The 27,766-nt window shown below is 45.6% G+C and overlaps 4 protein-coding genes and 1 pseudogene across 5 annotated transcripts; 2 read left to right on the top strand and 3 right to left on the bottom strand.

Moving 5' to 3' along the window:
* LOC133906576 (homocysteine S-methyltransferase 3) lies at positions 1–3,213 on the top strand. Its single transcript, XM_062348519.1, has 7 exons — positions 1–362; positions 1,469–1,525; positions 1,617–1,822; positions 1,891–2,020; positions 2,110–2,313; positions 2,498–2,569; positions 2,736–3,213. The coding sequence occupies exons 1-7, from the start codon at positions 186–188 to the stop codon at positions 2,901–2,903; spliced, it is 1,014 nt and encodes a 337-aa protein (XP_062204503.1). The 5' UTR covers positions 1–185; the 3' UTR covers positions 2,904–3,213.
* Positions 3,214–4,024: 811 nt separating this feature from the next.
* LOC133906298 (26S proteasome non-ATPase regulatory subunit 11 homolog) lies at positions 4,025–6,593 on the bottom strand. The gene is made up of 2 exons (XM_062348162.1): positions 6,379–6,593; positions 4,025–5,543 (listed from the first exon to the last, which is right to left on the bottom strand). The coding sequence occupies exon 2, from the start codon at positions 5,529–5,531 to the stop codon at positions 4,251–4,253; it is 1,281 nt and encodes a 426-aa protein (XP_062204146.1). The 5' UTR covers positions 5,532–5,543; positions 6,379–6,593; the 3' UTR covers positions 4,025–4,250.
* A 4,570-nt stretch (positions 6,594–11,163) lies between these two features.
* On the top strand, positions 11,164–13,614 carry LOC133905810 (L-type lectin-domain containing receptor kinase IX.1-like; annotated as a pseudogene).
* A 288-nt stretch (positions 13,615–13,902) lies between these two features.
* LOC133906232 (thiosulfate/3-mercaptopyruvate sulfurtransferase 2-like) lies at positions 13,903–20,507 on the bottom strand. 2 transcript variants are annotated; one of them, XM_062348070.1, is made up of 12 exons: positions 20,302–20,507; positions 19,956–20,170; positions 19,297–19,356; positions 18,835–18,897; positions 17,681–17,805; positions 17,319–17,481; positions 17,157–17,216; positions 16,996–17,054; positions 15,657–15,738; positions 15,048–15,111; positions 14,371–14,438; positions 13,903–14,287 (listed from the first exon to the last, which is right to left on the bottom strand). In XM_062348070.1, the coding sequence occupies exons 1-12, from the start codon at positions 20,387–20,389 to the stop codon at positions 14,189–14,191; spliced, it is 1,146 nt and encodes a 381-aa protein (XP_062204054.1). In that variant the 5' UTR covers positions 20,390–20,507; the 3' UTR covers positions 13,903–14,188. The 2 variants fall into 2 exon arrangements, with proteins under 2 accessions (XP_062204054.1, XP_062204053.1); XM_062348069.1 differs by having other exon boundaries at positions 19,956–20,171; positions 20,249–20,507.
* Positions 20,508–23,257: 2,750 nt separating this feature from the next.
* Positions 23,258–25,680, bottom strand: LOC133906703 (L-type lectin-domain containing receptor kinase IX.1-like). The gene is made up of 2 exons (XM_062348677.1): positions 24,753–25,680; positions 23,258–24,658 (listed from the first exon to the last, which is right to left on the bottom strand). The coding sequence occupies exons 1-2, from the start codon at positions 25,573–25,575 to the stop codon at positions 23,391–23,393; spliced, it is 2,091 nt and encodes a 696-aa protein (XP_062204661.1). The 5' UTR covers positions 25,576–25,680; the 3' UTR covers positions 23,258–23,390.
* Positions 25,681–27,766: the final 2,086 nt, after the last annotated feature.

Consider the following 27,766-nt stretch of genomic DNA (forward strand, 5'->3'; position numbering starts at 1 on the left):
TAGGATGATAAAAAAGTAATTGCTCCGAATTTTAGGTTGGGAAGGAAGGAAACGAAGAGAAAGAGTTGGGGATGGTCTAATGTTGGAGATAGCCATAAACCCTGCCTCGTCAGCAGCCCTGGCAACATCCAAGACCCAGTTCGTTCCAAAATCACAGGTGGCAGCGGGACGGAGGAGGAGGCGAGATGGTGGGGACGGGCGGCGGCGCGGAGGAGGCGGTGCGGCGGTGGGTGGAGGCCGGCGGCGGGCGGCTGGTGCTGGACGGCGGGATGGCCACGGAGCTCGAGGCCAACGGCGCCGACCTCAACGACCCGCTCTGGAGCGCCAAGTGCCTCCTTGCCTCCCCGCACCTCATCCGCAAGGCAAGCCTCTCGCCGCTCACCAAACGAACCCCACTCGTGGTGTGAAGCCAATTCGGCTGCGGTTTGTTAGGATTCATCGGTTCTTCCAACTTTTCGCCGATTCGATCTCTGCGTCCTCTCTCCTGTTCGTGGAGTGATTTAGAACATTGGAGTAGGAATGATGCGTGTGAGGAAAAACTGAAGCGAGTGGTGGTGTCCATCTTGAGTTCTTAATGCGTCCGAGTTCCAAAAATTTAATCTTTTTTTCCTTTCTCCTAGATTGGGAATAATTAACAACTCACTCAGCTCGAAAATTTGAGATTATGGTATCACCGGGAGTCTCAAAGTCACTAGTTTTTTTTTTTTATTTGGTCACTAGTTTACAAGTAGGGAAGCAGTCTTTTCTTGTTCCGAGAATGTTGGAAATGTGGTTCTAAAAAAATTTGGATTGCCCCTCGTCCCCACAGCTCCACTAGAATAGGTTAGTACTTAGTACCACACCATGTATAGTGCATGTGATTAGAAATCGGAATAAAGTTTATGCTTGCTGCCGAATTCAGGGACAAACTTTATGCTAGCTACCGAATTTGGTGAGCATTCAGGAACAAATTTATGCTAGTTGCTGATATTGAGCCTGCCTGGGACCAGCCTGAGAGAACTCAATAATGCATTTGCTGCCCACTCCAACTCGATAATTGACCAGGTCTGATGAGCCTGAACCGAGTCCTTGAATATGGCATTTAGAAATCAGAACCCATGTTTGGCTTGAATTGTGGAGGCGGGTCATGAACATCCAGGTAATAGTGTTTGTATGATTTCAGATGATAATTCCAGACCCTAACATGCATATATTGTTTGGTAAACCTTACAGATACTGTTAGGTGCAAACTTGCAGCCAAATTATCAAAGTCAAAAAGGACCTATATAGCAGTTCCTTTGTTCTCAATTTCTTGTGCTAAGTGCTAACCAGTTCCAGTTGTTCACACCCCCTTTATAATTCTTTCTGTAGTTACCCAAGAAATAATTTATTATTTATTTTCAATATTTTTTCATTATACGCAAGTAATCTTTTTCAGATTGTCACAGCATATTAATATCCCTAATTCCCTATGTATTTGTTGAAACAGGTTCATCTGGACTACCTAGAAGCTGGTGCAAACATTATAATCTCTGCGTCCTATCAGGTTCGAAGCTGTAAACACTCAATTTTCTAAGACTAAGTTCCGTGCGATATTAATTTGTGAGCAGTTCTGATTGTCATCTTTGCTATTGCAGGCCACGGTTCAAGGGTTTGAATCGAAGGGGTTTTCAAAAGAACAAAGTGAAGACTTGTTAAGAAAGAGTGTTGAGATTGCACGTGAAGCGCATGAGATATTTTTGAAGGAACATTCAAATCAATCCACTCCAATACATCATCCTATTCTGGTTGCAGCTTCTATAGGAAGTTATGGGGCTTATCTTGCTGATGGATCTGAATACAGGTATTTAGCTACTTACACATGTTTCCACATACTGCTGCTGGAAATTACTTATGCTTTGCTGTAACTAGTGGGGATTACGGTGAAGCTGGCACACTAGAATTCCTGAAAGATTTTCATCGGCGAAGGCTTCAGATTCTTGCAGAAGCAGGTCCTGATTTGATCGCTTTTGAAACAATCCCCAACAAATTGGAAGCCCAGGTCTACTATTTTGCAATTTGGATCTTTTGCCTTGCATTTATACTAGATTCTTGTGAAATTGTCTCTGATGTTTGGCTAGTGTCTTTTAGGCATATGCTGAACTTCTCGAGGAATGTAACATAAATATCCCTGCATGGTTTTCTTTCAACTCAAAGGACGGAGTTAATATTGTGAGTGGAGACTCGTTAATCGAATGTGCTACTATTGTTGGCACGTGTGCAAAGGTTGGTGCGGTTGGAATAAATTGCACACCTCCAAGATTTATTCATGGACTGATACTCTCCATTCGAAAGGTATCCACCACCTCAGGCTCCTCTTAGTTACAAATGGGTGTTCCTCTTAGGCATGCAAAATGCATATCATGATATCAGCTCTTATTTGCCCTAGTATCGCACAAATCATTCAACAATATGCTGTGCTGGGCAGGCTGCATGCTGCAGTTCTATTTATTTGGCTTGTTTTGTCACATTACCATAGGTCACGGACAAGCCTATTCTGATATATCCCAACAGTGGAGAAAGATACGATGGTGAGAAAAAAGAGTGGGTGGTAAGTTCATCGAACGCATAGTTCAAGGGTCCATGTCTAATGTTCTCCTGTTTAGCATTTTTTTTCCCGTGTGACAAACACAATCTTCTAGGATGTCCAACTAACATAGTATTCCATAGCGAAGCTGAGGTTGGTCTAAATTCTAGAGGTTTTATTTGCTGTACAGGAATCCACTGGCGTGTCAGATGGTGATTTTGTTTCTTATGTAAGCGAATGGTGCAAAGATGGGGCTGCCCTTATTGGGGGTTGCTGCAGGACAACTCCAAACACCATCAGGGCGATAGCTAGAGCTCTTAAGCAAGGCTACCATGCGCCACAGTTATATGTGGCATAAAGTTGTGCGCTCCTGCAAATGAGATCTCCCTGCACCTATATTTGTGAACAACGTGTATTTCTTCTGAGTTCTTAAGTTGCCCTACTTGGAGCCTGGAGGTACCAATCAAGGATTAGCAAGCAGCAACAGTGACAGTGATCTTCTACTATGTAGTGAGTGAATACGGTGTATGTCAGTCGGATACAGATAGTATCGGATATATATACGAATGCAAATAGTCTTGGTTATGAATACGGTTTGATACAAATTGGATGTGATAATGTTGGACATGAATACTTCTTTGGATATTGAGTAAAAATAATATTATATATATCGTATATGTTATGATTATTTAACCATTCAGTATATCTAAAACTTAACTATATTAGTAGTTCAATATATAAATTAGTAATATTGGAGTCACATTCGAGTGAAGCTGGAGAAGTTACCAGTATCCAATATATTGGTTAAAGTTTTTTTTTTAATTATTTGGATATATTAGGACTTCAAATGAAAAAAGTATCAACTTCAAAGTTGTGTATCTCATAAGAGCTATAATTTTCATATAAGAATCATCTCCATTCAACTATATATGAAAAAAATTACAAGCTCAAAAAGATATACTCGGATAGCCATCAGATATATGCAATTTTATTCTCGAATATCCGACGGATATCTATCTCCTTACATCCGGATCCAATACAACTATTCAGCTCCCGCTCCGATATTAAAAAAATCCAATTTATTTATTTTTTTCGCTCCAAAATAATATCTGAAACCCTTCGTACGGTCGGAATATATTCTAGCAGTTCGCACCGCTACTAGTAACTACCAGTCCACCGTTACCCTTCAGTCTTTGCAGGGTTATCAGTGACACTCAATACATTTTACAGATAGAGAAATGCATATTATATTGCCCTGGAGCAATAAGATCAAAGCACATGACACCCAGCTATCTCGCCTGACTCCATGCTTTAAGTTCACACCAATTTCTAAGTGAGCCTCAAGAGACAACTCCATGGTACGACACTGACCGAGCACATAGTTGCCACTGCAGTTGCGGCATCCTTACATAGTAGATAACTGACCGAGTACATAGTCGTCACTGCAATTGCGGCATCCTTACATAGTAAATATTGCAGTAACCCCAACAGGTAACATGATTTAAAATAGGAACCATCAAAAGCCTTGACGGCTTCTCCAAAATCCAGCAACAACAGTGTCTTGTCCATGAGCAACATGGCATAATTGTAGCTAATTTGAAAAAACAGTTTCCAGCCCAAAAAGAAAACATTCAGGATTAAATGTCTTCAGGATACTAGCATAGCCAAAGTAAGATCAACTAAACTGGCAGTAGACCACCATCTTTCAAGCCATGATCTTGGCCGATCTCATGTAAAGGCTGTCCACGACCTTCCCGACGTTCGCAATTGTTTCAAGTGTGGCAGGGAAGATATCCTCGGTCTTGGCGTCCTCAAAGATGATGAGGCAACCAGCACCCTGATCCAGGGTCCCTGCGAATTTCTTGTCAAGGATCATCTGTGACAGCTTCTTCTCCACATGGTCAATCGGCAGCTCGATCATCTCTGCTATATGAGCAATCTCCACCCTCGAGTAGGGCTCAATCAACCTGCAGAGGTTCTGCTCCAGGAGGGTATCATACAGTGACGAAAGATGCCTGTGGACAATAGGATCCTCCTCCAGCTGGGCTCTATAATCGCGAAGGGCAGTTTCAAAGTATTTCAGAGATCTTTTCGAGTAGGCATCGGCCACAGCTTTCATAGCATCAACATCAGGACCCAGATACTTCAGGCCAGCCTTTGACGAGATTATTCCTGCAACGTCATCAGCTTGGTTAACCATTATCTTGCACAGAAGCATGTACTTCAAGCTGAAGATGGCCTTAGGATCCTCCAGTGAACTAAAAGCTTCAAATGCTTCAAAGAAGTAGCTGTAAGCAGTCTTGTAATCCTTTTCTTCAGCATGAAGGATTCCACTCTGCAGATCGATAGTGCCCTGCTGAGATGGTGGAACATAAATGGCATTGGCTGCAGTTCTTGCGGCAGTTAGAGAAGCTTTGGCTTTCGGCAAGTTTCTCAGAGAGAAATGGAGTTTGCTCTCCAGAAGGTCAATGTCCACAAGAAGCAATTTGTCGTCCAGCCTTCTGACTTCCTTGATGAGACCAGAAAGGAGGGTAAGGGCTTCAGTATACTCCTGATTCTCTAAGAGAAGGGCCGCTAGCCTCGCTTCCACACGCTGCCTGAGGAAGGTACGCTTCTCTGCACGAGTCCATTCCACCATTTCCTTGCAGAGTGAGATCTGAAGCTCAGATGTTCCAGGTATCTTGGCAACAGCATCAATGATGCCACGCACAATCTTCGCAGTCTTTGCCTTGGGAATATATGCGAAAAAAGGCCTGAGCTGGGTCAAAAGATTTCGGAGCTCCTCAGCTCTGTTTTCTTTTGTGAGGTAGTTTGTCAGATTTGTAATGGCAAGCTCCTTTACTCTCAGCGCATCTGCAGAAGAAGACGGATCTTCAAGCACACGGTAGAGGATTGAGATGGACTCCGAAGCATCCTTAGCCTCCTGAGCCTTTGCTATTGACTCAGTGGTAGCAGGAAGGTATGAAGATTGCATTGAAGAAGACATGGTGACTTCCTACTGCAAGAGAGATGATCATAATATGTTAGAAAATAAATCAGGGCCTGGTCAATGTGGGGTGTAGAAATTAGTAAAAAGTACAGAGTGCTGATGATTATGGAATGCATATGCATTAAGAGAAGTCTACCCACACCACAGCAAATAAGCAACTTCAACAGATCAAGTACTAACCAGTCACAACATCTTAATATTTCATTATGCCCAAGTCAAGAAAAGAAAACACACCCACACATAGCTTAAAATCACCCACTAAATATGACTTCTTTAACCAATAAAAAAAGGCTTAGGAACCATTAGCTAGGTCAGATTCTGTGCATTCTGGAACAGCTACACCACACTGCATAATCGATTATTGGAACATAGAACGTCAATCCCATGTTTTTTTCCTCGAAGCAGACACATACAAGTGACACTACTTGATTCTTTGTAAAACATTGACGGTCATGGATTCATGGAACCAAACTTACGAGCACATTAGTAAGTTCCTGAACCAAAACAGGGAATTTCATCCAAAATCAATGCAAGACCCATATTATGCCTTCAGGGAACAGGAATACCCCATTCGGGCTACAAGATAACACCCAGCAGACATATTACCCAGAAACTCTATGTGTTCATATTACACAGTCACTTTAGTTTCTGACTAAAGTGAATTACAAACAGATCCGTTGGAAGGGTGGCCGCAGCAAACAAATCTGCGATCAACCAGAGGGGGGGGGGTCTGACTCGGGATCTGCTCGCACCGATGAAAAGAAAACGTCCGGCGGAACAAGAATTGTCGGCTCTTAGAACAGTCCAATCCCATCAAAGCAAGCTAGGGTTCGTTGTCCCTTACCAGCGAACGACGAGGAAGAGATCAGCGCGAGCCCGCGAGGATTGACCTGCACGCCACACCGCCCCGACCGAGATCAGCTGAGTAGTAGAGGGGAGGAGGGGGAGGCGGCGTGCCCAGGAAACGTACGGGCTCGGCCTCTAGATGCGGGTTCAGTACGGTAGAGTCGGCTCAGTATGGAGGGGAAATTTTCACTGGTGCCAGGGAACAGGGCTTACCAGAACGTTCATTTGTGTTAAAGGGTAGTAAAAAAAAAGTGAACTTGTATCATGTGAGAGAGGGATAGACAGTTCATGAATATCATACGTATGTAAAGGTATATGACGTATGATTTATTAAAACTGTTTATTTGTGTTAAGATTTGTATTAAAAAAATTAAGTGAAAAAAATCATATGATAGGTATAAAAATTAACGGATGAATGAGTATCACGTGAGAGAGATAGTTAAGATAGACTATACGTGTATAAATGTATGACTTATTAGAATCGTTTATTTGCATTCAGATTCGTACTGAAGAGGTAAGTAAAAGAATTATATAGTAGGTGCGAGAATTAACGGATAAATAAGTATTATATAAGAAAGATAGGTGATTGAGATAGATTATACGTGAAAAAAACATATAATGTTGTATTTCGCAGGATGCTTTCTTGTTTCGAAAGAAAGGGAAACAAAAAGACCATCTCACGTCAAAATGTAGAAACTTTCCAATAAATTTAAAAAGACAATCCACAACTAGCTACGGGTGAGCTTATCAATGCAAAATTTTAACAACAAATTCGCCCCGACAAATTTAAAGTGTAATAAGCCTGAGCACTTGACTGGAAATAAAGGGCGGAATCAGGATTAGACGATACAAACCAAGTGAGCCACTTCATGCAATTTTCCTTGATAACAGAAGCCAACATTAACAAAATTCTCCAGTCGTAAGCATTACCATGCGAAACTAGGTGGCCGGCGCTAACAACTTTGAGGGCAGGGAGTTAGGGAGGCTCTCCTTCATCCATGGATTTTTTTTATTCGGAGCTTGATTGTCACTCATGATATATAAGAGCATCTCCAACCGAGCCCTTTTCCCACCCCCTATCCTATATTTGAGAGAAAAACGATGAAAATCGGTCTCCAACCGACCCCCTATCCGGCCCCCTTTATTTGAGGAGCCCTCAAATCTCCTCTCTCACCCCCTATATCTAGGGGCTCCTCATCCGACCCCTCACTCGCGCCGCCGCGCCCGCGCACGGCCCCTCCCGCACCGCCGCATTGCCCCACGCCTGCCCGCCCGCGCTTCCCCGCACCCGCTCGCCCGCCCACGCTGCGCTGTCGCCCCCTCACCCGCCCGCCCGTGCCGTGGAGGCGTGGAGAGAGGGATCTTGAGGAGAGGGAGGTTGGGGAGAGAGAAGGAGCGGGGAGAGAGAGGGAGCTTTGGCCGGCGTCGAGAGAGAGGCTCTAGAGAGAGAGAGGGAGAGAGGAAGAGAGGGGAGAGAGAGGAGAGAGAGTTACCAGATATTAATAAAATAGAGGTGATTCGAATATAGGGGGTCAAATATGAGGGACCGGTTGGAACGCGCTGAGAAGTAGGGGATGAAATATGGATGAGGAGCCCCTAAATAAGAGGAATAGGGGGTCAAATATGAGTAGTCGGTTGGAGATGCTCTAAGGTCATTTCTAACCGAATTTTTTTACCATTTCCATTCCTTTAGCATTTCAATAATTTTTCTTCGCAGTTCTCATTATAAGGGATTTTTATATCTATTCTCTTCATTTTATTATTTTTTTTCTTTCTCTTCACAAATCTAATTGAAAGTAAGCCGTTAAAAATGTAGTGAAAATAAAATGAGTATGAACCAGAAGAGGAACCAATAAAGGAGGGAAATGAAGAGAATAAAGTTAAGAATGATCTAAAGGTGGCGACAAAGCACTAGAAGATACTGGCAGTGACGCAAAGAGATGCAGCGCCCTAGCCACCTATATGCCTCGACTTGAATTCCTAGACTTGTTGTAGCGTCTTTTTTATTTCCTTAGACCGTCTTGGATTCTTAGACTTGTTAGTTTTTCGAACTTGAATTCTTAGACTTGTAGCAAAAGCGTTTACGTGATTATGACATGAACGCCAATAACAAGGTTACCTTGCAGTCGCAATACAGCTAAAAACAGCAGACTCTACGGCAACAGACTGGTAATTAAATTATCACTGATTATGGCTGTCACTGGAAATCCTAAACAAGAGGCAAATCCAGTTGGACGGAGGCAAATGATCGATCCTCGTCCTCCTCTTGTCGTCAACCTCTTGGCGTTGAGAAAGCCGCTGTTCGTTGGCCTCGGTGAGGCTTTCTCGACGCCAGTACAGTTCCGGTCGTCCTCCCGATCGATGAGGTCTTTGGGTCATCATGTGCTACGTCGACCACGTACATCTGGGCCGATTGCCAGAGGTGCTTGGAGAGCGTGTCTTTCTTCTCCGATGAGACCGGCCGAGGCGACTTGATATCTTCGTGGGAGAGGCAAAGTAAACAATGAGTTGGACGGAGGTAGGACGTACAGGGAACAGACCACTTTTGATGGATCCGTGTCCAGCTGCTGCTTTTGCCAGACATTGGAGACACTCCTCCTCCTTTCTCCTTCCTTGTCGCCGGCTGCTGCTGGCAATTGCACGGTGCTACCCTTGTGGTCTCGTCGTCGTTGCGTTCACCGGCACGTAGCTTCCTTGGCCCGGTCTTTGCACCAGCTCTAGATCCTTTTGCTTCTCCTCTGCCGATGCCTGAAAGCCGCGCGGCGTGAACCAACGTACGTAACGCAGTAGTTCGATCGGCGTCCCAGGGGATCATGTCGACGGCTGATCATGGCTCCTCGGCGCCTTCTCCCGGCGGCATCATCGCTAGCTGACCCAGTAGCTTCCTAGTGAGAGCTCGTGCTGTACGAAACAAGAGAGGGTCGGCGATGATGGTCGGAAAAACATCCCTGTTAGTCCTTTTATCAGACTTCTGTTCCCCTTATTACTGCCTTTCATATGCAGTGAGTTGCAGAGATGGCTAAGTAGGTCACTCAGACCGGTCCGGTATGGCCCAACTACGGTACGACAAATGTAACAGGTCGTGCTGTGTCGGTCCGTGTGTCTCTTCTCGGGCTCACGGCACGACCGTCAGTCATCGTACTATGTCGGGTTGGTTCAGGCATGATTACGGCTCGACGGCACGGTCAGCCCAACGGGCACCACAAGTACGACGGGCACGAGCGATTCAACGGCACACGGACAGTCCGTCGGCATAGTTGGTCCAATAAAATAAAAAATAGCTATAAAATTAAAAAAAATTATAGAAAATAGATAAAAATAACTACAAAATTAAAAAAATATAGAAAATAGAAAATAATTCGACCCATACGTACCGGGCCATATCGTACCTAGCTAGACCGTGCCCGTGTCAGCCCGTTTGAACCGGGTCGTGCCACGCGCTCACTCCAGACACGGCTCGTGACCTCGTGCCGTGTCGGCCCAACCCATCTCGACTCGGACCGTGCCATGCCTGAGTCGTGCCTACAATGTCCTGCCTCGGGTCGGTTCGGTAGGCACAGCTCACTGAGTTGTAACTTGTAGTGGCATTTATTGTCTGTTTTTCCTTGATTTGCATAGCAGCAGATATAGCTTCATATTTGAAGTAATTTTAAGTGCAGGAATGCTTGTTACGTGGGGTTGACGTCCTCTTGGTTTCTTGCGACACCAATTAGATTGGCCGACGTGGATATGTTGATCAAGTTTATTTTAAAGCATCCAGCACGAATTCTACGAAAAAAATGTTTTTGCGCGTGTGCCCACTTTCTTGTACAAAATGAAGCGCAATTTTTTATCGTAGGGACACACGTTGGTGATGAAGAACATGGTCGCCGTCGTCGGCGCGCTGGTGCATGCTCGCCGTGCTACGACTTGAGCGAGTATCAAGGCCTCCAAAATCCCGTTCCGCGTGTCGCAGTTACCCCAGCGCCTTGCCCGCCGGTGTCGACCATGATCCGGCCGTCTCCGTCGAAACCCGCAAGAACTCCGGCGCCATTAATTGCTCTCTCGTCGCGCCCCGCACGGCGCTCAGCTTCTCGTCCACGCCTAGCAAAGCAGGCGGTGCCGGCACGATCTCGATGGACTCCATGCGGACGTCGAACGCCAAGACAGCAGCATGCGCGGTCCCGAGCCGTGGCTCCCCGCCTCCCCGGGGCAGCACATCTTGCTGCCGACACGCACCGGCGGCACGTCGACGGCCACCGAGGGATCGGGCATTCTCGGAAGCGATTCCCCTCACCCCGTGACGTCACCGCTGACAATTGAGGCCCACCGAGAGTTACCGTATGTCAGTGAGCACGTCTAGCGCGTCGTCCTTCACCAACTCCCGTGGCCGTCGTCGCTCGGGGCGTCGCGGTCCGGCAAGCATGTCCTGGCCAGTGTCGTGATCGAGCTTTGGCTACGCCCTGTGTTTCTCTCGCATGGTCCCATCTTGCATCTGGACATCAAGACACAGATCATCCTTCACCATCTGTATGGCCTCCCGTGTAGGTTCCGAATGAGAATTGGATTAAAGCGACAGTGATAGGGGCAGGTATAATAGACTCGATCTAAGACAAAAGCAGGCCGGCAAATGTAGATAGATTATCCAAATCCAAATGACATTTGACATGGCCCAAACCCACAGTTTTATATCTGCTAGACTGCTACTTAAGAGCTGAGACATTCAAAGCATAAGAGTAATACTACTAGCTTGCACAACTTTCTTTTTAAGTTCTGTTTGTTTTTTATTTCGGTTATTTCAGAACCTAACTGGCACTTAGATTCTTCATCAGCCGGCTGCACAATCCGGGAGAAGAGTAACATCTCTGAAAGAAGAGGAAGAAGAAAGAGGGTAACATAGAGCAGTAAACAACGGCGCCATTCCTGACTTCCTCTCCAGCCGTCAGCCATGGTTTCCGGCCCTCTCCTTCTCCTTCTGACCGCCGTCGCCTCGCTTTGCGTCATGGCAGCTGCTCAGGACGACAAGATCATGCGGCTGTTTGAGCCCAACTGTTCGACAAGCGGCAACTACACTGACGGCAGCCAGTATCAAAAGAACCTCGCCGAGCTTCTTACCAGGCTGCCTGTAGCCGCTGGAAACAACGGCTGGTTCTACAACGGCACGGCCGGAACGGGGGCCGACCAGGTGTTCGGCCTCATCATGTGCTACGCCGACCGCAACGCGACGCAGTGCCGGGACTGCCTCGCCGGCGCGCCCGCAGGGATCACGACGATATGCCCGGGCAGCCGGAACGTGAGCGCGGCGTACGACGCATGCCTGCTCCGGTACTCGGACGCGCCCTTCTTCTCCGTGGCCAACCCCAGCGAGGCGTTCTACGTGTATTGGCCCGGCGGCCCTTTTGACCAGGCCAGCCTTGGCGACGCGCGGTCGGGCCTGATGAACTAGCTCGCCAAGACGGCCACCGACTCGCCGCTGCTCCTCGCGAACGGGAACACGCCGTACGCCGGCTCGTCCGAGGCGATGTACGGTCTGGCGCAGTGCACTAGGGACCTGACGGCCGGCCAGTGCACCTGGTGCCTCACCACATACATCGGAAAGCTGCGGGAGAGTTTCCAGAACAACTCCGGCGGCGCGATCAAGGGGTACAGCTGCTACATCAGGTACAGTATTGGCGCGGTGGCGCCTTCGACATCACCCTCCCGCCGCCCTGGCTGGCGCCGTCACCGCAGCCTTCTCCGTCGGTCTCTACAGGACTAGTGGTCGGCTTGTCTGCCGCCGGGGTTGCCTCGTTCTTGATCGTTCTGGGCTGGTCAGTCTGGCTCCTTTTGCGCCGACGGCGAAAGCGCGCCCATCAGACGATGGAGCAGGAGCTGGAAGAGGGTGACTTCTTCAACGATGAGCCGGAGATGGAAGACGAGTTTGAGAAAGGGACCGGACCAAAGCGATTTCGCTACGGCGAGCTCGCCATTGCCACCGACAACTTCTCCGACAGGCAGAAGCTCGGAGAAGGCGGGTTCGGGTCAGTGTACAGAGGATTCCTGAAGGAGACGAGCCTTCACGTTGCCATCAAGAGGGTGTCCAAGGGCTCCAAGCAGGGGAGGAAGGAGTACGCCTCCGAGGTGAGGATCATCAGCCGGCTGAGGCACCGCAACCTGGTGCAGCTCATCGGCTGGTGCCACGGCGGCGGCGAGCTCCTCCTCGTCTACGAGCTGATGCCCAACGGCAGCCTCGACACGCACCTCTACAGCTCCAGCGACGACTCGCTGCCATGGCCACTCAGGCATGAGATCGTGCTGGGGTTGGGTTCGGCCCTGCTCTACCTGCACCAGGAGTGGGAGCAGTGCGTGGTGCACAGGGACATCAAACCGAGCAACGTCATGCTGGACGCGTCCTTCAACGCCAAGCTCGGCGACTTCGGGCTCGCGAGGCTGGTCGACCATGGCCGGGGGTCGCAAACGACGGTGCTCGCCGGCACGATGGGGTACATGGACCCGGAGTGCATGATCACCGGCAGGGCCAACGCCGAGTCGGACGTCTACAGCTTCGGGGTCGTCCTCTTGGAGATCGCCTGCGGCAGGCGACCTCAGGTGCCGCTGGAGCAAGGGGAAAAGGTGATCCACCTTGTGCAATGGGTGTGGGAGTCCTACGGCAGGGGAACCATCCTTGACGCCGTCGATGCGCGGCTGAAGGGAGAGTTCGACATCCGGGAGATGGAGACGGCGATGGTCGTCGGACTCTGGTGCGCGCACCCTGATCGGAGCCTGAGACCGTCCATCAGGCAGGCCGTCAATGTGCTGCGGTTAGAGGCGCCGCTGCCAAGCCTGCCTCCAAGGATGCCGGTGGCAATCTACATGCCACCGGCTGATGCTTTCTACTATACATCTTCGGCTGTGACAGGCAGCAGCAGTAGCACCGGCACCGGCACCGGCACCACTCAGTCCAGCGCGACAGAGACATCTACCCTGCTGAAATAATAACAGATTATTGCTATTGTGCTAGATTAAATGTTGAATCAATCTCTCGTGTTGTATAGGCGAGCCTGATTCGGCTAGAAAGCCGGGCGCGTCTGTTAGTTCAGCTCAGGATTTTAGCTTGTTTTCAGTTAGTGCAGCAGTGGCGGCATGACAGGAATTGAGGCCGTGTGGGATGGCACACGATCTCCCTTTCGTGCCGCGATTTGCTCCGATGCAGTGGTCCATTACTTTGCTTGTAATTGTAATTCATTTAAATAGCTACTTGATCAATGGAGAAAGTCGCGGCGTTTTGCGGCACCAAATCCACTGCCTCAGCCGAGCTCAGAGTTCTGAACTTTCAGTGCATTTTTTCATCGCCCAAAAAGCTCCTGACATTTTTCAGTCGAGCGATTGCGCCTGAATCCGAGTGAGAGCGAGGTTGAGCGATCAAATCCAGCTCCAACATTAAAAATGTGAATCAGATTGATTCTGACAATTTTGACAATCGGTAGCTGTGCATAATGTTATAAAACACGGTACAGAGAGCAAGATTTACTGATCTAGTGCACAGAAGTTAGACACAACTGCAGAAACCAAAATGCATCTATTAACATCGACAACAGTTTTTCTTCTGTCGTATCATTTATTATTGTGCCGCCATAGAGAAAGGGCCTTGGCAAGAGAGATTATCAACTCTCAATTGACAGAGTACAATTTTATGTTTCAGCATTTACAACGTTTATGGCCAAACGGCTTCCCCCAACCTTACACCAACCCGACCTCTTTTTCGGTTTACTTAGCCTTCCTCCATAGGATCACATTACTGGAGAAGTACAATTCAGGCCTTCAGGGTCCTTGATAGTCTGCACCAGGTACTAAACAGCAGTAGCAACTGGAGTGTCTGGGTGGGCACCCCATTCGGTCCATGATCCATCATATACTGCGACATCAGTTTTGCCAAGGCGATGAAGGCCCTAAAATGAGAGTATAGGTTATAGCAGCACAATTTACCATTAGAAAAGCTAATCTCGAGAGCTAAGGCCCCAGGTAATCTTACCAAAGCTAATACACATGCTGTCACACCAGTGCCGCAAGAGGTCACCAGGGGTTGATCAAGTGATATTCCTGATAGCGAATCGCACCAAAGTAATTAAAAAGACTGCCATTGCTATGATGGATTCTATTTTTAAAACTTGACTATTGCAGTTCTACTACATTAGATGCCATAAAAACGGATGCCAGCATCAACTAATACCAATATACAACAAAACTTTATGCAAAAGCAGTCATATTAACGGATGGCACTCTTTCAACAAATCCAATAGAAATACAGCCATATACTTAAGGTAGCAAATATTATTTTGGCTCATCTACATGCACACAAAAGAATCAAAGTTTAATAACAAGTGAATAATCAATGTTATTTAGCGGCAGTGATCCACTAGTGTCACACGATGTCAATGAAAATTCATGCTACTGACTATAGTCACATAAAACGATTTCTGTAGTGGACGTGAAATTTGACTCAGATAGAAAAGCTCTAGGCATTTACCAATTCACCTAAATAAACGACCAGAGTGTGTCAAACAAAATATAAATCCTAAAAGATATAAAACAAAATACTTCCAAAACAGGGAGGAAGCTTCCAATAAGATGTACATAAAACCTGGTTACTGGAGGCCATTGTCAGGCAGGGATTAAGTACTTGTAACTTATATGGATGAAATAGTTTACCTTCTTGCTCAAATTGTTTACAGAGTTCATCTGGAGGCAATAGCTTTTGTGAGCTGTCAAGCACCTGCAGAAAGTCAAGTAATAAAACAATAGAAAAATAACTTGCATACAAAAATATCTTTGATAATGCTTGCATGGACAGAAAAGGGAACACCAATCCCAGTGCGACAGTGAATAACCAAGCTACAAAGAAAGTGCAAGCACAGATCATCCAATTCTCCATCCTTACATGGTTGACGAAGTATCACAGTAAAAACTAAGGATAGCCTCCGGTGCTACAAATGCACTGATCTCTTACTATGTCAACACACATCTTCTCATCAACCAAATCTAGTGCACCATCAATACAGGTGTATAACTTGAGCCGACCATTAATGTATCTAGTAAACACACAAATTTACATCTCATCAAAATGAAAGAAAGAATAAAGAAAAAAACTTCAGTCGAGCAAATGATATTTGAATGACCAAGAAGTGCAAAAGCATGATAGGTTGAAAAATGACCTCTGAAATTTATCCAAGAAAATTTACAATCATTGTAAACATGGCAAAAAACATCCATAACACAAAAAAGAACTGATCAAAGTACGCAAAAGTGGCAAATTTCCACCTGAGGAAAAGGGACGCATTTGCTCCCAGGCACATGCCCACTTCTTATTCCCTTGCGTGGCTCGGGAACTGCACCATCAAATCTGAAGTAAAAGTTTCAAATCAGTGAATCTAAAAAGGCATTTCTAAACTGTTGAACAGAAGAACAAGTAAAAAACAAAAAACTTAAATTACCAAAAACATATCAATAAGTTACTGTGTTAGTGTCACATACGGTGTACTGGTTAGAAGAAAATTAAGATATCAAAATACAAAAACTAAACTGACTTCAGTCACATACGGTGTACTGGTAAGAAGAAAATTAAGATATCAAAATACAAAAGCTGAACTGACTTCTCAGCAAATGCAAATGCTACAGATACTATGACCATGGAGATTGTCCAAATCAATGTGCTGAATGCAGACCGCTTAGCACCAGTCCGCCATAGGTATGCTGTTGCTGCGCATTGTGGAACTAGTTGGTTATACGAACCGTTACCAACTGTAAGATTTTACTGTTGTGGCTCCAAAAGATACTTTCGGGTAGTTCCGGTTCCAAAAATAGCAAAATATAGTGCCTTCGTAAAACCACTCCATTACCAAGCAGAGCATTATGGATAAAGGCAAAGGCTTTATATATTGTTTGCATTGAGCCGAATGTTGGCCAACTAAAAGGTAGCATGTCCAGCAGTTAAGTGTAGCAGAGATGCGTATTGTGGCCATATAAGAAAGGATCGGATCCGAAATAATGATATACGTGATAAGGTAGGGTAGCGTCAATTGAAGAAAAGCTTGTCCAACATCGGTTGAGATGGTTTGAACATATCCAACAGAGGCATCTAGAGTCGCCCGCACATAGCAGGATACTAAGGCGCGTTGATAATATGAAGAGATGCAAGAATCGATCAAACCTAATATGAAAGGAGTCTGCAAAGAGAGATTTGAAGGAATGGAATATCCCCAAAGAACTATCCATGGATAGAAGAGTGTGAAAGTTAACAACCCACGTGCTAGAACCATAACTTATGCATCAATCTCCTTGTATCGTTATTACTTTTACTTTTTTACTATTACTAGTACATTTATTTATTATTGTTTATCATCATCTTTTTAGTTGGATATTGTGGATTTCATCTCTAGCCTACCCCAATTTGCTTGGGACAAAGGCTTTGTTGTTGTTGTTGTGCTCCAAAAAGATGCTTTCAGGTAGTTCCAGTTCCAAAAATAGCAAAATATAAGTGCCTTCATAAAACCACTCCATTACCAAGCAGAGCATTATGGATAAAGGCAAAGGCTTTATATACTGCTTGCATGTATGATATACTAATATGATTTATAGAATAAAAAAACGAGCAATATACCTAGGTTTTGATCGAGCATCTATAAGTTGATGTGTCTGGGTATCGATGTTCTCTTTCACCTGAGCAAATCATCAATTAGTTGATATGAAAAATGCAGAAAGAATTCTGTGAATGACGAAGAAAAGTAATAGGCAAGTTTTGGGTTATCAAGCACCTCTAACCTGATCAAGACTCCAAAGAAGATGAGGCTGCAACTTTGCTTCAAATGTGGAAGGACCAACCTACAGAAATAAATAGAGGTTATGCATAACTGAAAATTGAAGTTAAACACCTTTTACAGCAGCCGCTAAAAGAAACAGGAAAAATGATTTAGAACAAAGTACCGATTGTCCCTGGTAAACTTTCTCAATTGCTTCGCGAGCAGCACTAGCCTTTAAGATGGCATCACTGGAGGCGCTTGATTCAACATCATACCCAGCAGCACGCCATTGGGGCAAACCTCCATCTAACACCCAAACTTTATTATGTCCAAAAACACGGAGCATCCTGTTGTCAAGGTAACAAGTTTAGCACACTTGAATTAAATATCCAAAACTACAAATGAAGAATTTTGCAAAGATAATGGCAAGGATAACTTAGTGATCAATTATGAACAAAATAAGCTTTGCCACTTTTTTCAGCCATTGCTCATTTGGTCTTCCAATCTATCAGTTTTTACGTAGTTGTGTGAAGAAAAGAAGCTTACCACCAAACACGAGCAGCACTAAACAGTCCCTTTCCATCATAAACTATTATCCCATCTTTGTTGTAGATGCCAAGGGCGGATACAGCAGCCGAAAATGCCTTTTCAGATGGCAGCATGTGTGGTAACTGAACCAAAAAAAAAAAAAGGAAGCATCGCTCTCAAAAAAATGCAGAAGCTTACAAAGAAACAAATTAATCAGGTCAAATGATATCTCTTATTATCAACAACCGATGAAGAATACAATCAGGCATGCCATGTTTGGCAACTTATAATCCTATAGTGACACCGACCCAATTATGATCACCTTGGCAAAAGAAAAGGACATATCTACATCATAACGTAAATATGATGTAAGGTATAATTCTAAGGATCCGGAAGAAAAGGTTGTGGACTTCTGTTTGCTTTCTCCCTTCATGAAAAATTGCTGATTCATACCATTATTACAATTTACAATGAGCGATCAGGTTGACATACGGCACCTCAACTATCCAAAGTTCCAAGCTGAACCCAGGCTGTGTTCAGTGGACTTAGCAAGAAATGAGCTGCCATATTACATGCGCAACTAACATGCTACAAACAGAAATTTTGAAGGTTTGAAGGAGTGCTGCTACAGAGCTTGATATCTTCAAGGTTGGCAAAGAAACTAAAAATATAAAGCAGAAGAAAGGGAAATAAAACTTGGATGCCAGCGCACCGATCAGTGCTATTAAGCTTGATGTACCTAGATGCAACTAAACTACAGCAACTTGGTAACACTTTGAAAGATCAATTATGGGGCAACTTAAACTGCGGCAGCCAGATCACAACACACAAAAAAGGAAGTACATGTGTGTGTTCTGATATGGATGTCCCTGTTTTAATTTGCTTTGAGCTATCACTTTCAGATGTTAGCTGCCCTGTTGCAGGCTTCCAGTTAATATATAAGAGAATGGCACTGCAGGTGTCCACCTCTACAGTATACTATTTTTCGGTAACAACTCAAGTGCTTAGCACACATAAATCTTGTGATGATTCACAGTAAGGAATACCAGAACTAGAGGTGAATCAACAACTAACAGTAGTGGAAATCCAAAATGATATGCAGTACAGAAACAGAGTTTGTATGATTTTATAGTGATTAACATAAAATGTACAAGCTATAGAGCTGAACTTACACTAGATGTTCTGTCAGATATTCCGTCAACATCAAAGAATAAGGCACCAGGAATATGAGCCACCTGGAAACAAGATTGAAGCAAATATTTAAGCATGAGAATGTCTGCATTATACTTTCAAAATCATGAGCCTGGTATTTCTCATAATGGGTAAGGTTAGGTATGCCTGCTGATATGTATCTTCAGGTATAAGGTTAGGTGTGCCTATTGATAAATATTTTCATGCAGTGAATGACACACTGAGTTAACAAGGAGATTGTTTCAAAAAGAAATAATTTGGAGTTCAGACTTGAAATTTCAGAAAATAAATGAACTATTTCACAGAATATTTAAAAGTCATAAACAACCAGTAAAAGTAAGTGTAAAACATCATAGAAGTGCATGTGCACTGGCATAACAGCAAGTGGTAAGTGCTCTCAAATTCCAAAACCTCAAAAACAGTGAAACACACCGAATCACTACCTGGTACTCCTGTAGTGGATTCCTTTGTTCCGCAGGCATATACCAAGAGGCATCAAGTACCTATACAGAAGTGTGAGGATAAGAAAAAAAGCACCAATGGAAGGAGACATATTTGATAGAAAGAAGACTATCCGGTGAATGCATAGTTATACTTGAACCCTGCTTGTTGTGAATATATGCTTCATTAATAAACCATTGTTTTAGGAGGTGTTCCACTACTAATCCTGCTGGGATTATACCAGAATGTCATTGATGAAGAACAAGGCTCCAACTTTGTCCTCCGAACCAAGTTTAGACATACTACGAATGCAGCATTGATTGTGATTTGTGAAGATCAAATGGCGAATGAAAGGACCCTGCTTTCCAGCTTGAACTATAGCCTAAGCACCCCAACAACTCATCCAAGAATCAAGGCGCCTATGCTGCATAGCCTAGACACCTTTGGTTCGGTTTGTCTAATGAAATAATCCCCACATACTTTCAGTCACCTAAACTAGTAGATTCACGTCGCTAGCATTATTAACATAGCCGTGGATACCTACTAATCCTAAGCTTAGCTTATCAAATTGCCGCAACGCTCGGCTCAAACGTGCAAGTTGTACAACCAACAATTCACAGGCCATGCGCAGATCACTGCAGTCCAGCACCGAGCTACGTACCTTCACGTCGGTGTCCCTGAGGTTGGCGTGCAGCCACTTGGCCGACACAACGGGCTCTGTCCGGGGCACCGCGTGGACGCCATCGGCCTCGGACACCGCGGACGAAGACGACGTGGCGTTGCACCGCGCCGCGATCCCGAACGCGCCCATCAGCGGCGACACCCTGCACCCGAACCCGGCGTCCTCCGCGGCGCGCGCCGCCCATCCGGCCCTACCCTGCACACGCGAAAACCAAGGAACCACGTCAGATTGGGGGGGGGATGAGTCGGCGGTAAAGCTGCGGGATTTACGACCGCGAGGAGCGTGGCAGTGGTGAGGAGCAGAAGCAGGGGAGGAAGGAGGGTTTCCTTGGGGAGCGAGGACCGGAGGAGGTGGTGGTGCCGAGCGGCGCCGCAGAGCGCGGCGGCGGCGCGGGGGAGGAGGGAGGCCGCCATGGGCAGGGTTCTAGAAGGTTCCGGAAGGGGAAGGGTGGTTGGTGGGGAGCAGGGGAAGAACCGAAGAAGGGGGTTGATGGGTTTTGATATCGACGTGACCTGGTGACAAAATAATCCAATGACATCTGTTCTCATGTGTTTAGGTCTAAATCTAATTTATATTAAGACACATGATAGAAAATACTATAAAATTTATAATTGAGAAAAAAATCATATATGATAAAATAAGGAAAAAAATAAATTATCACGTGTCATAATATAAGTTAGATTCAAACTCTAAACGTAGAAGAACAGGTCTCATATAATTATTTTTTGACATGGTGGTGTTGGTCATTTGGCGGGGTGCGTGATTTGCTCTTATTTGTCACTCGATTTATTTGAATTTCTGTATATCCATTTTAACAAATAAAATTTTATCGATTTTGGAAGATGGAATTCATGTAGTCATGTGTGACTTGCAAATTTTAGTATGTTGGGGGAACGCTCCAGCCTGAAGATATTTAGACGATGAACTATGATACTATTATAGCTATCGTAATATCTCAATCGCCATATGGTATGTAAATGGATAAAATACTCAAAATACACATATGTGCATATGATTGTAATATAATATCTTAGAGACGAACGGGTAATTTTCTCTGTTTTTCTCTCTATAAATAAGCCCTCGAAGGGCGAGAGAGACCCCTATAGGTTTTTCTCCATTACTAAAACTTCAACAGATACTTAGACGATGCTTCTCTCGGCTCTCTTCTTTCAGCTCACATGTTCATCTCTAAGCATGAGCCTTCTCTTATGAGTGAGGTTCTTACCGTATCTATTTAGTGCACGTACTCATGCACCGATAAGGTATATAATTACGGTTGATCACCATGGTCAGTTAAATTTTCTTGGATGATTTCATGGCATGTGATGGTAAATTTACTGGAGCGTTGTCGAAAATGGGCACTTCTCTTTACACGTTTCATGTGGTTGATCTTCAATCAGCTTCCATTAAAAAGATTGACTATCCATTTTTATGAAATTTGGACCGTTTGTCTCAATGATCTCCCTACCCTCCTCCACTCGCTAGTATTCATTTGCTCCTTCCTCCTCTTTTTTTATCGGCGCTCATCTTCACCCGTGTCATCGAAACCAATTGCCAATGACAAAGGTCGTCACCGCCTCCAACAATGTGGCAACCCACAAGAAACTAAATCCATGGTGAAGTTGGAAGAATGTTGGACCAAGGAGAAGTGGGGACACTCACTTTCGTTTTTATTTCTTCGACACGGGCACGAGCGGGAGACATTTAAAAAAACAGATTTGCCATCTGTAAGTTCTATGGGTATTTTTCTTAAGTTATATGGGATTTTCGTAAGCACTATGGAGATCAAGTTCTATGGGGTTTTCTTGTTTAATTCTTTTTTTATGACCATTAAGTTGGTACGGAGATCGGTAGGTTGATTGAGTTAGAAGTAGTAAGATTAATGTTCTCGTGAAAACATCCTCTAAAGACCTAATCACAAACAATAAATCTCTTGGAATAAGTGTTTATTTGGTAGAACTACGAGTCTAAAAAAAATTTAGAACTAGAGTTGTAGATAAATTGATGGTATTTGGTTTAGGCATCTTGTTTTTATTTTAGATTTAATGTAGATATTTAAATAATTTTATTTTATCTTACAAAATTCAAATTCTACATGGATTTCGGAGCTAGGGCTCTGCCAAATTAGGTCTAAACTAAGAACTTAGAGATCTTGTTTACCTTATGAGAAATCAAGTGAAAATGTGTCTTAGTTTATTTGTGATGAGTGTTTGATAAGTGCGTTAATTTTGTTTGATATTTTTTAATTACATGGACATATATATATATACTGCAATGATGTTCATGACTAACCAAAGTTGCAGAGAAAATGGAGGTTGCGTGTTTATCTTCGGATCCAGAAAAATTGTACATGTCGGATGATACGATGATGGAGATTTTGTCGAAAAAAGAGTTATCCTTTGGATAAAATAAAGAGATTGTTTTCCTTCGATGCTTATATTCATCTCCTTCTATTGGCATTGTGCTTTATTGAGAGTTTTTCTTTTTGATACGATTTTTGTTTTTATTTTTGGGATGAATTCAACACCTTGTGAAGTCATTCTCTTTATTGCTAGAGGTATAAGATTCACATGCAAATGCATATAAATGAGTTTTGAATTCCAGTGTCTCTAATCAATCAACTTGGAGAGTTTCTTCTCTTAGTGATCATTTCTTGTTTTTTGAGTTGTCTTCTCTTATTTGCAATCCTTTGTAGCAATGATTTATGGGATGAGTATCAATAGAACATAGAGAACCTTGTCTCTGAGCTTTCCTTCGAAACTAAGGTTTCTGTCCGTTTTGCTACCGCTTGTGTTTTTAGGTGCGTTGGGTGATTAAACTAGGAGAAGACTATCGAATTTTAAAAGAAATTTTGTAATACATCTATTTACCCATATCTAGTCATCGTTCTCGGTCCAACACTTAACACTGTCATCATGACAAGAGGCTTCCAATCAGGGATTAAACTTTTGCCGAATTTTGAGAATTTTGGAGGGAAACGAAATATCTAATTTTACAATTTCTTTCACTAATACGTGTGCCCTATAGAGTAGAGAGCGAAAAAAGACTGAAAATTAAACAAAATTTCACGAATTTCATCTTTTCGCTGATGAGAAAAATTATAAAACGAAATTGAAATCCTTCTTCCAATCGCATAATGCTAGAGTTCTCACTATGTGGTCTATTGATCTTACAAAGCACTGAAGTAGCACCTGGCCATCAAGATGGCTTGATGCTCTGTTCAGTTGCACACATGAATTGCTTCTTCCTCGCACCAGCATTGCAAATGGCAACAGGTCGAATTTGGACGGCAAAAGGTAACGATTGTCACTTCGAAAATGAAATCGAATCCTACACTGTGCTCTGAATTTTTTCTGAAAACCCAAATTTCATATGGATGCATCCATTGCTTGCCGTTCGTTCCATCAAACTGGACTACGCCGTCAGCTCTGGTGTGCTGGAACCCCCAGTGCCAGCACCGTTGCTGCCGCCGCCACCCGCTGTCGCTTCTGCAGACGAAGTTACGAAGCCAGACGGATCAGACGGCGGCCCATACATCGCAACTGGCATCTTCGCGGGCAGGCGCGGCGGCGGTGACTCGAACCGCAGCACGTTGACGGCCTGCCTGATGGTTGGCCGCAGGCTGCGATCGGGGTGCGCGCACCAGAGCCCGACGAGCATCGTGCACGCCATCTCCCGGCCATCGAACTCCCCGTTCAGCCGAGCGTCGGCCGCGTCGAGGACGCTCCCGCCGCCGTACGCGTCCCAGACCCACTGCGCCAGGTGGACGAAGTCGTCCACGTCTCCCGGCACGCGCACCGCCGGTCGCCGGCCGCAGGTGATCTCGAGGAGGAAGACTCCGAAGCTGTACACGTCGGACTCGACGCTCGCCCTCCCGGCGATCACGCAGTTCGGGTCGATGTACCCCATCGTGCCGGCGCCGCCCGTCGTGTGCGACCGCCGGCCGTCGTCGATGAGCCTCGCGAGCCCAAAGTCGCCGAGCTTGGCGTTGAACGACGCGTCAAGCATGACGTTGCTCGGCTTGACGTCCCGGTGCACCACGCGCCGCTCCGCCTCCTGGTGCAGGTACAGCAGCGCGGCGCCGACGCCGAGCGCGATGCCGTACCTGACCTGCCACGTCAGCGGGTTGCCCGGCTTGTACAGGTGAGCGTCGAGGCTGCCGTTGTGCATCAGCTCGTAGACGAGGAGGAGCTCGTCGTCGCCGCCATGACACCAGCCGATGAGCTGCACGAGGTTGCGGTGCCGGAGCCGGCTGATGATCCTCACCTCGGAGACGAACTCCTGCCAGCCCTGTCGCGAGGTCTCGGACACCCTCTTCACGGCCACGTCGCGGTTTGTGTCGGTCAAAAAACCCCGGTACACGGACCCAAAACCTCCTCTCCCGAGTCTCCGGTCATCGGAGAAGTTCCCGGTGGCGGCGGCGAGCTCGTGGTAGCAGAATCGCCGGGGCCCGGTCTCCCCTTGCTCGAGGTCGTCTTCCACGGGTTTACCGCGGAAAAGTCGTTCACCATTCGGTGCTTGTTCGGATGTCTTCATCATCATGAGCGTGGATCTCTGCTGTTTCAGCCGCCGGAGGAGGAACCAAGCCGAGAGGCTGACGGCGAGCAAGAACGCGACGAAAGCGGCACACACACCGGCGGCCAGCGCCGGTAGCTTGCCATGCTTCGGGCTAGAGGCAGGGTCTTGATATCCCAGCCCAACCGTTGGATTGTCAGATACTTAGATTTAGACTTCACAAGTTACAGGCAACACACGGAAAAAAAGAAGTGAACTCACCACCGTAGCACCCCTCTCCGGCAACGTACCCGTCGCCGTGCATCCCGCTCCGGCACACGCACCGGTGACCCTGCTCCCCGTTCGGCGTCTCGACGTCGTGGCACGTCGCGTTCTGCGCGCACTGGCCGTCCGCGGCGGCGCACGTCCCGTTGAGCCACCAGCCCAGCTCCGCCACGCCGAACTCCAGCGACGGCACCCCTTGCTGCGTGTCCACGTACAGCGCCGCCGTCAGCGCGTCGTCGCACCCGGCGGCATGCACGTTCTTCCAGTCCAGGAACTGGAGCAGTTCCTTCGCACGAACCGCCGCTGTGGAGTTCGGTGCCGGCGGCGCCGAGGCGACGCACGTCCAGGTCGTGTCGTTGCCAACGCCGCTGCACTGCGCCGTGCGGAGCATCCTGGTAATGATGTCCCCGGGGACGGTGCAGTTGGACGCCGCCGACGTGCTGCAGCCGCCGCGGAGGAAGAGCCCTGTGCGGGAGGAGACGCCGTAGCCGGCGCCGCTGAGCGACTCCTTGGCCTCGAGGACGCTGCGGTTGCACGAGGGCGCCAGGGTGACGACGAAGGTGGAGGCGGTGGAGTTGAACGACATGATCGGGTACGGCACGGCCGCGGTGCTGCGCGGGAGGAGCGGCATGGAGGTTGTCTGGTAGCAGGCGAGAACGATGGGACAATCGGCAGAGAAGCCGAAAGGGTAGGGAACGACAGTGCCGTTGCACCGGCGGTTGCACCCGTCGACGCCGGCGCCGGCAGCAGCGGCGGTGGCGGACAAGGCTTCATGGGGGAGGAGGACGAGGAAGAGGACGAGGAAGACGAGGTGGTGCATGTAGGTAGCTACTAGTTCACTGGTAGCTACTCTTTGAGTTGTTAGCTTGTTCTACACGGGTAATCAATAAGAAGAGGACGAGGAGGTGCATATTCCGGTACGCTAGCTTGCGCACAGCATGAGCAGATTCTGTTTGTGGCTCCAACAAATTCTCTTTTCTTCCGTGGCTCTTTCTTAATTTCCCTGTCATAGATTTTTCCCTTTTTTGGCCTCTTCGAAAAATATCGAATTTCAAGTCAAGACGCGCATTCTTATTGTGTTTTCAATCAAGTTTATTTCCTTTGGATCCTTTTCTTTTCTTCTGTGGATCTTCGAAATTTCACTGTCATAGATTTTTCTTTTGAATCGTCTGACGCGCATATGTGTTCTTGGGAGCGTGCACAGGAGATGTTTCTAATGGTTAAGTGATTGAATTTTTTGTTATGTTTCGAATCAAGTTTCATTGCCTTTGGATCTTAATATTCAACATTTCGAATCAAGTTTCATTGCATTTCGAATGAAGATGGCGTGTTGACAAAGTCAAGCGAAAGGGGTGTCGGTGGAAGTGACAAGGCGGTCCGATGGATCGGAAACGGGAGAGACTTGCCATCGATCATAATCGTAAGACGGAGTACACGTGTCGACATCAGAGTGCTTGCTTAATGTGTAAGTAAGTGGCGAGTCACACTTTGAAAAGCGTGTAGAGGGTTTCACAGTTAGGCCTCAAAATCGTGGAAGGACTAGAGGAGTATGTGGCACCATCGCGAAGCTTGCGTCGAGACGAAACTAAGTCGTGAAGGCGTCATGGCCGTCCGATGAATGGAGAAAAAAATGGACCAAAATACTCTCGATGTTAGATAGGAATGTACTACAAGAGAGAGATATTTTGAGAAAAAACTATGAAACTTAGGTGTTCAAGTTTCCTAAACCTATAAATAGAGTGGTAGGGCTATAGCAGGACTGGAACCAGTCATTTTGAGCCCCTTGTGTCATCCATATGAGAGACTTGTGCTAGGGTTTTAGAGGGGAGGAAGAGGAGTGCTTAGCCTATGTATTAGGTGAAAGTTTTGTGAGAAAAAATCTTTGTAATCTGTCTAAAATAAGGCTGAACTCTGCTGCAATAAAGTTTATTTTTCTTCATATTATTGTGCTCACCTCTTTCTAGTTTCCCTCTATTTGTTCCCTTGCAAATTTGCAAGTTTTCCAGTTTTCGGATTTGATTTTCGTTTTGGTTTTTGGGCTGAAATTTCAGCACCTTGTGAGGTCATTCTTCTTGTTACTAGAGGCATAAAATTCACAAACACACACTTATGTGATGGTGTCTTGAATTCCCTTGCCTCTAAATAATCAACTTGTAGAGTTTCGTTGCTCGGTGTTCATCTTTTCTTGTTCCTTTGCAAGTTATGATCTTTCGAGTGTTAAGATATACGGATTGATCTTAAATGAAACATATGGTTCATATACCATCCGTAGAGTCGTGTTATCTCAATTTTCTCTTGTTAAAACTTCTCTCTATTTTTGCTTCCGCTTGAGTTTTGAGATGCGTTAGGTGATTCAAATAGGAGAAGGCCATCGATTTCGTAAGAAATTTGTTGAGCCGCCTATTCACCCCTCCTCTAGTTGCCATTCTCGATCCTACATAAAAACAAAAGGTTAATTTCTAATTTAGGGAAAAATAAAATAAACGTAGGCAACACTCTTTTGAAATATAAAACCAAACACAACTAAAAGTAGTCATAATTTTTCATACAGATTGTGTATTGCTACTTCACACCACAGTTTTAAGTTCAATATTGTGCAATTTTAGGTGCTAACAAACACCTACTGGTACACACATAGTCGTTTTCTCCTTTTTGCGGGTTATTTTTACTTGTACATACTGATTTTGTTCATAGTTTGTACTACAATGGTAAAAGCACCGTAAGCTGGTTACTTCGGTATGCGCACGCCTGGAGTTACCAGGGAGCTCTTCATCGGTTTTGATAGCAGTCTAGACTTTCAGATCCAAGCCTAAGTATAATAACCACATCTACGTAGATCTGTGTTCAGGTTATTTGGCTCTACTTCGTTTTTGTCTTAGCGTCTTTGTTGTGTTTTATATTTTGGTTATATGCATCTTTGATATGCAGAGATTGAGGGTACAATCTTATACGGTTATATCACCTTGATGTAATGATAAGAGTTAATATATTATCACATTTAAGAAAAAGCT

This window comes from Phragmites australis, chromosome 23 (genome assembly GCF_958298935.1).
Source record: "Phragmites australis chromosome 23, lpPhrAust1.1, whole genome shotgun sequence".
NCBI classification, from domain to species: Eukaryota; Viridiplantae; Streptophyta; class Magnoliopsida; order Poales; family Poaceae; genus Phragmites; species Phragmites australis.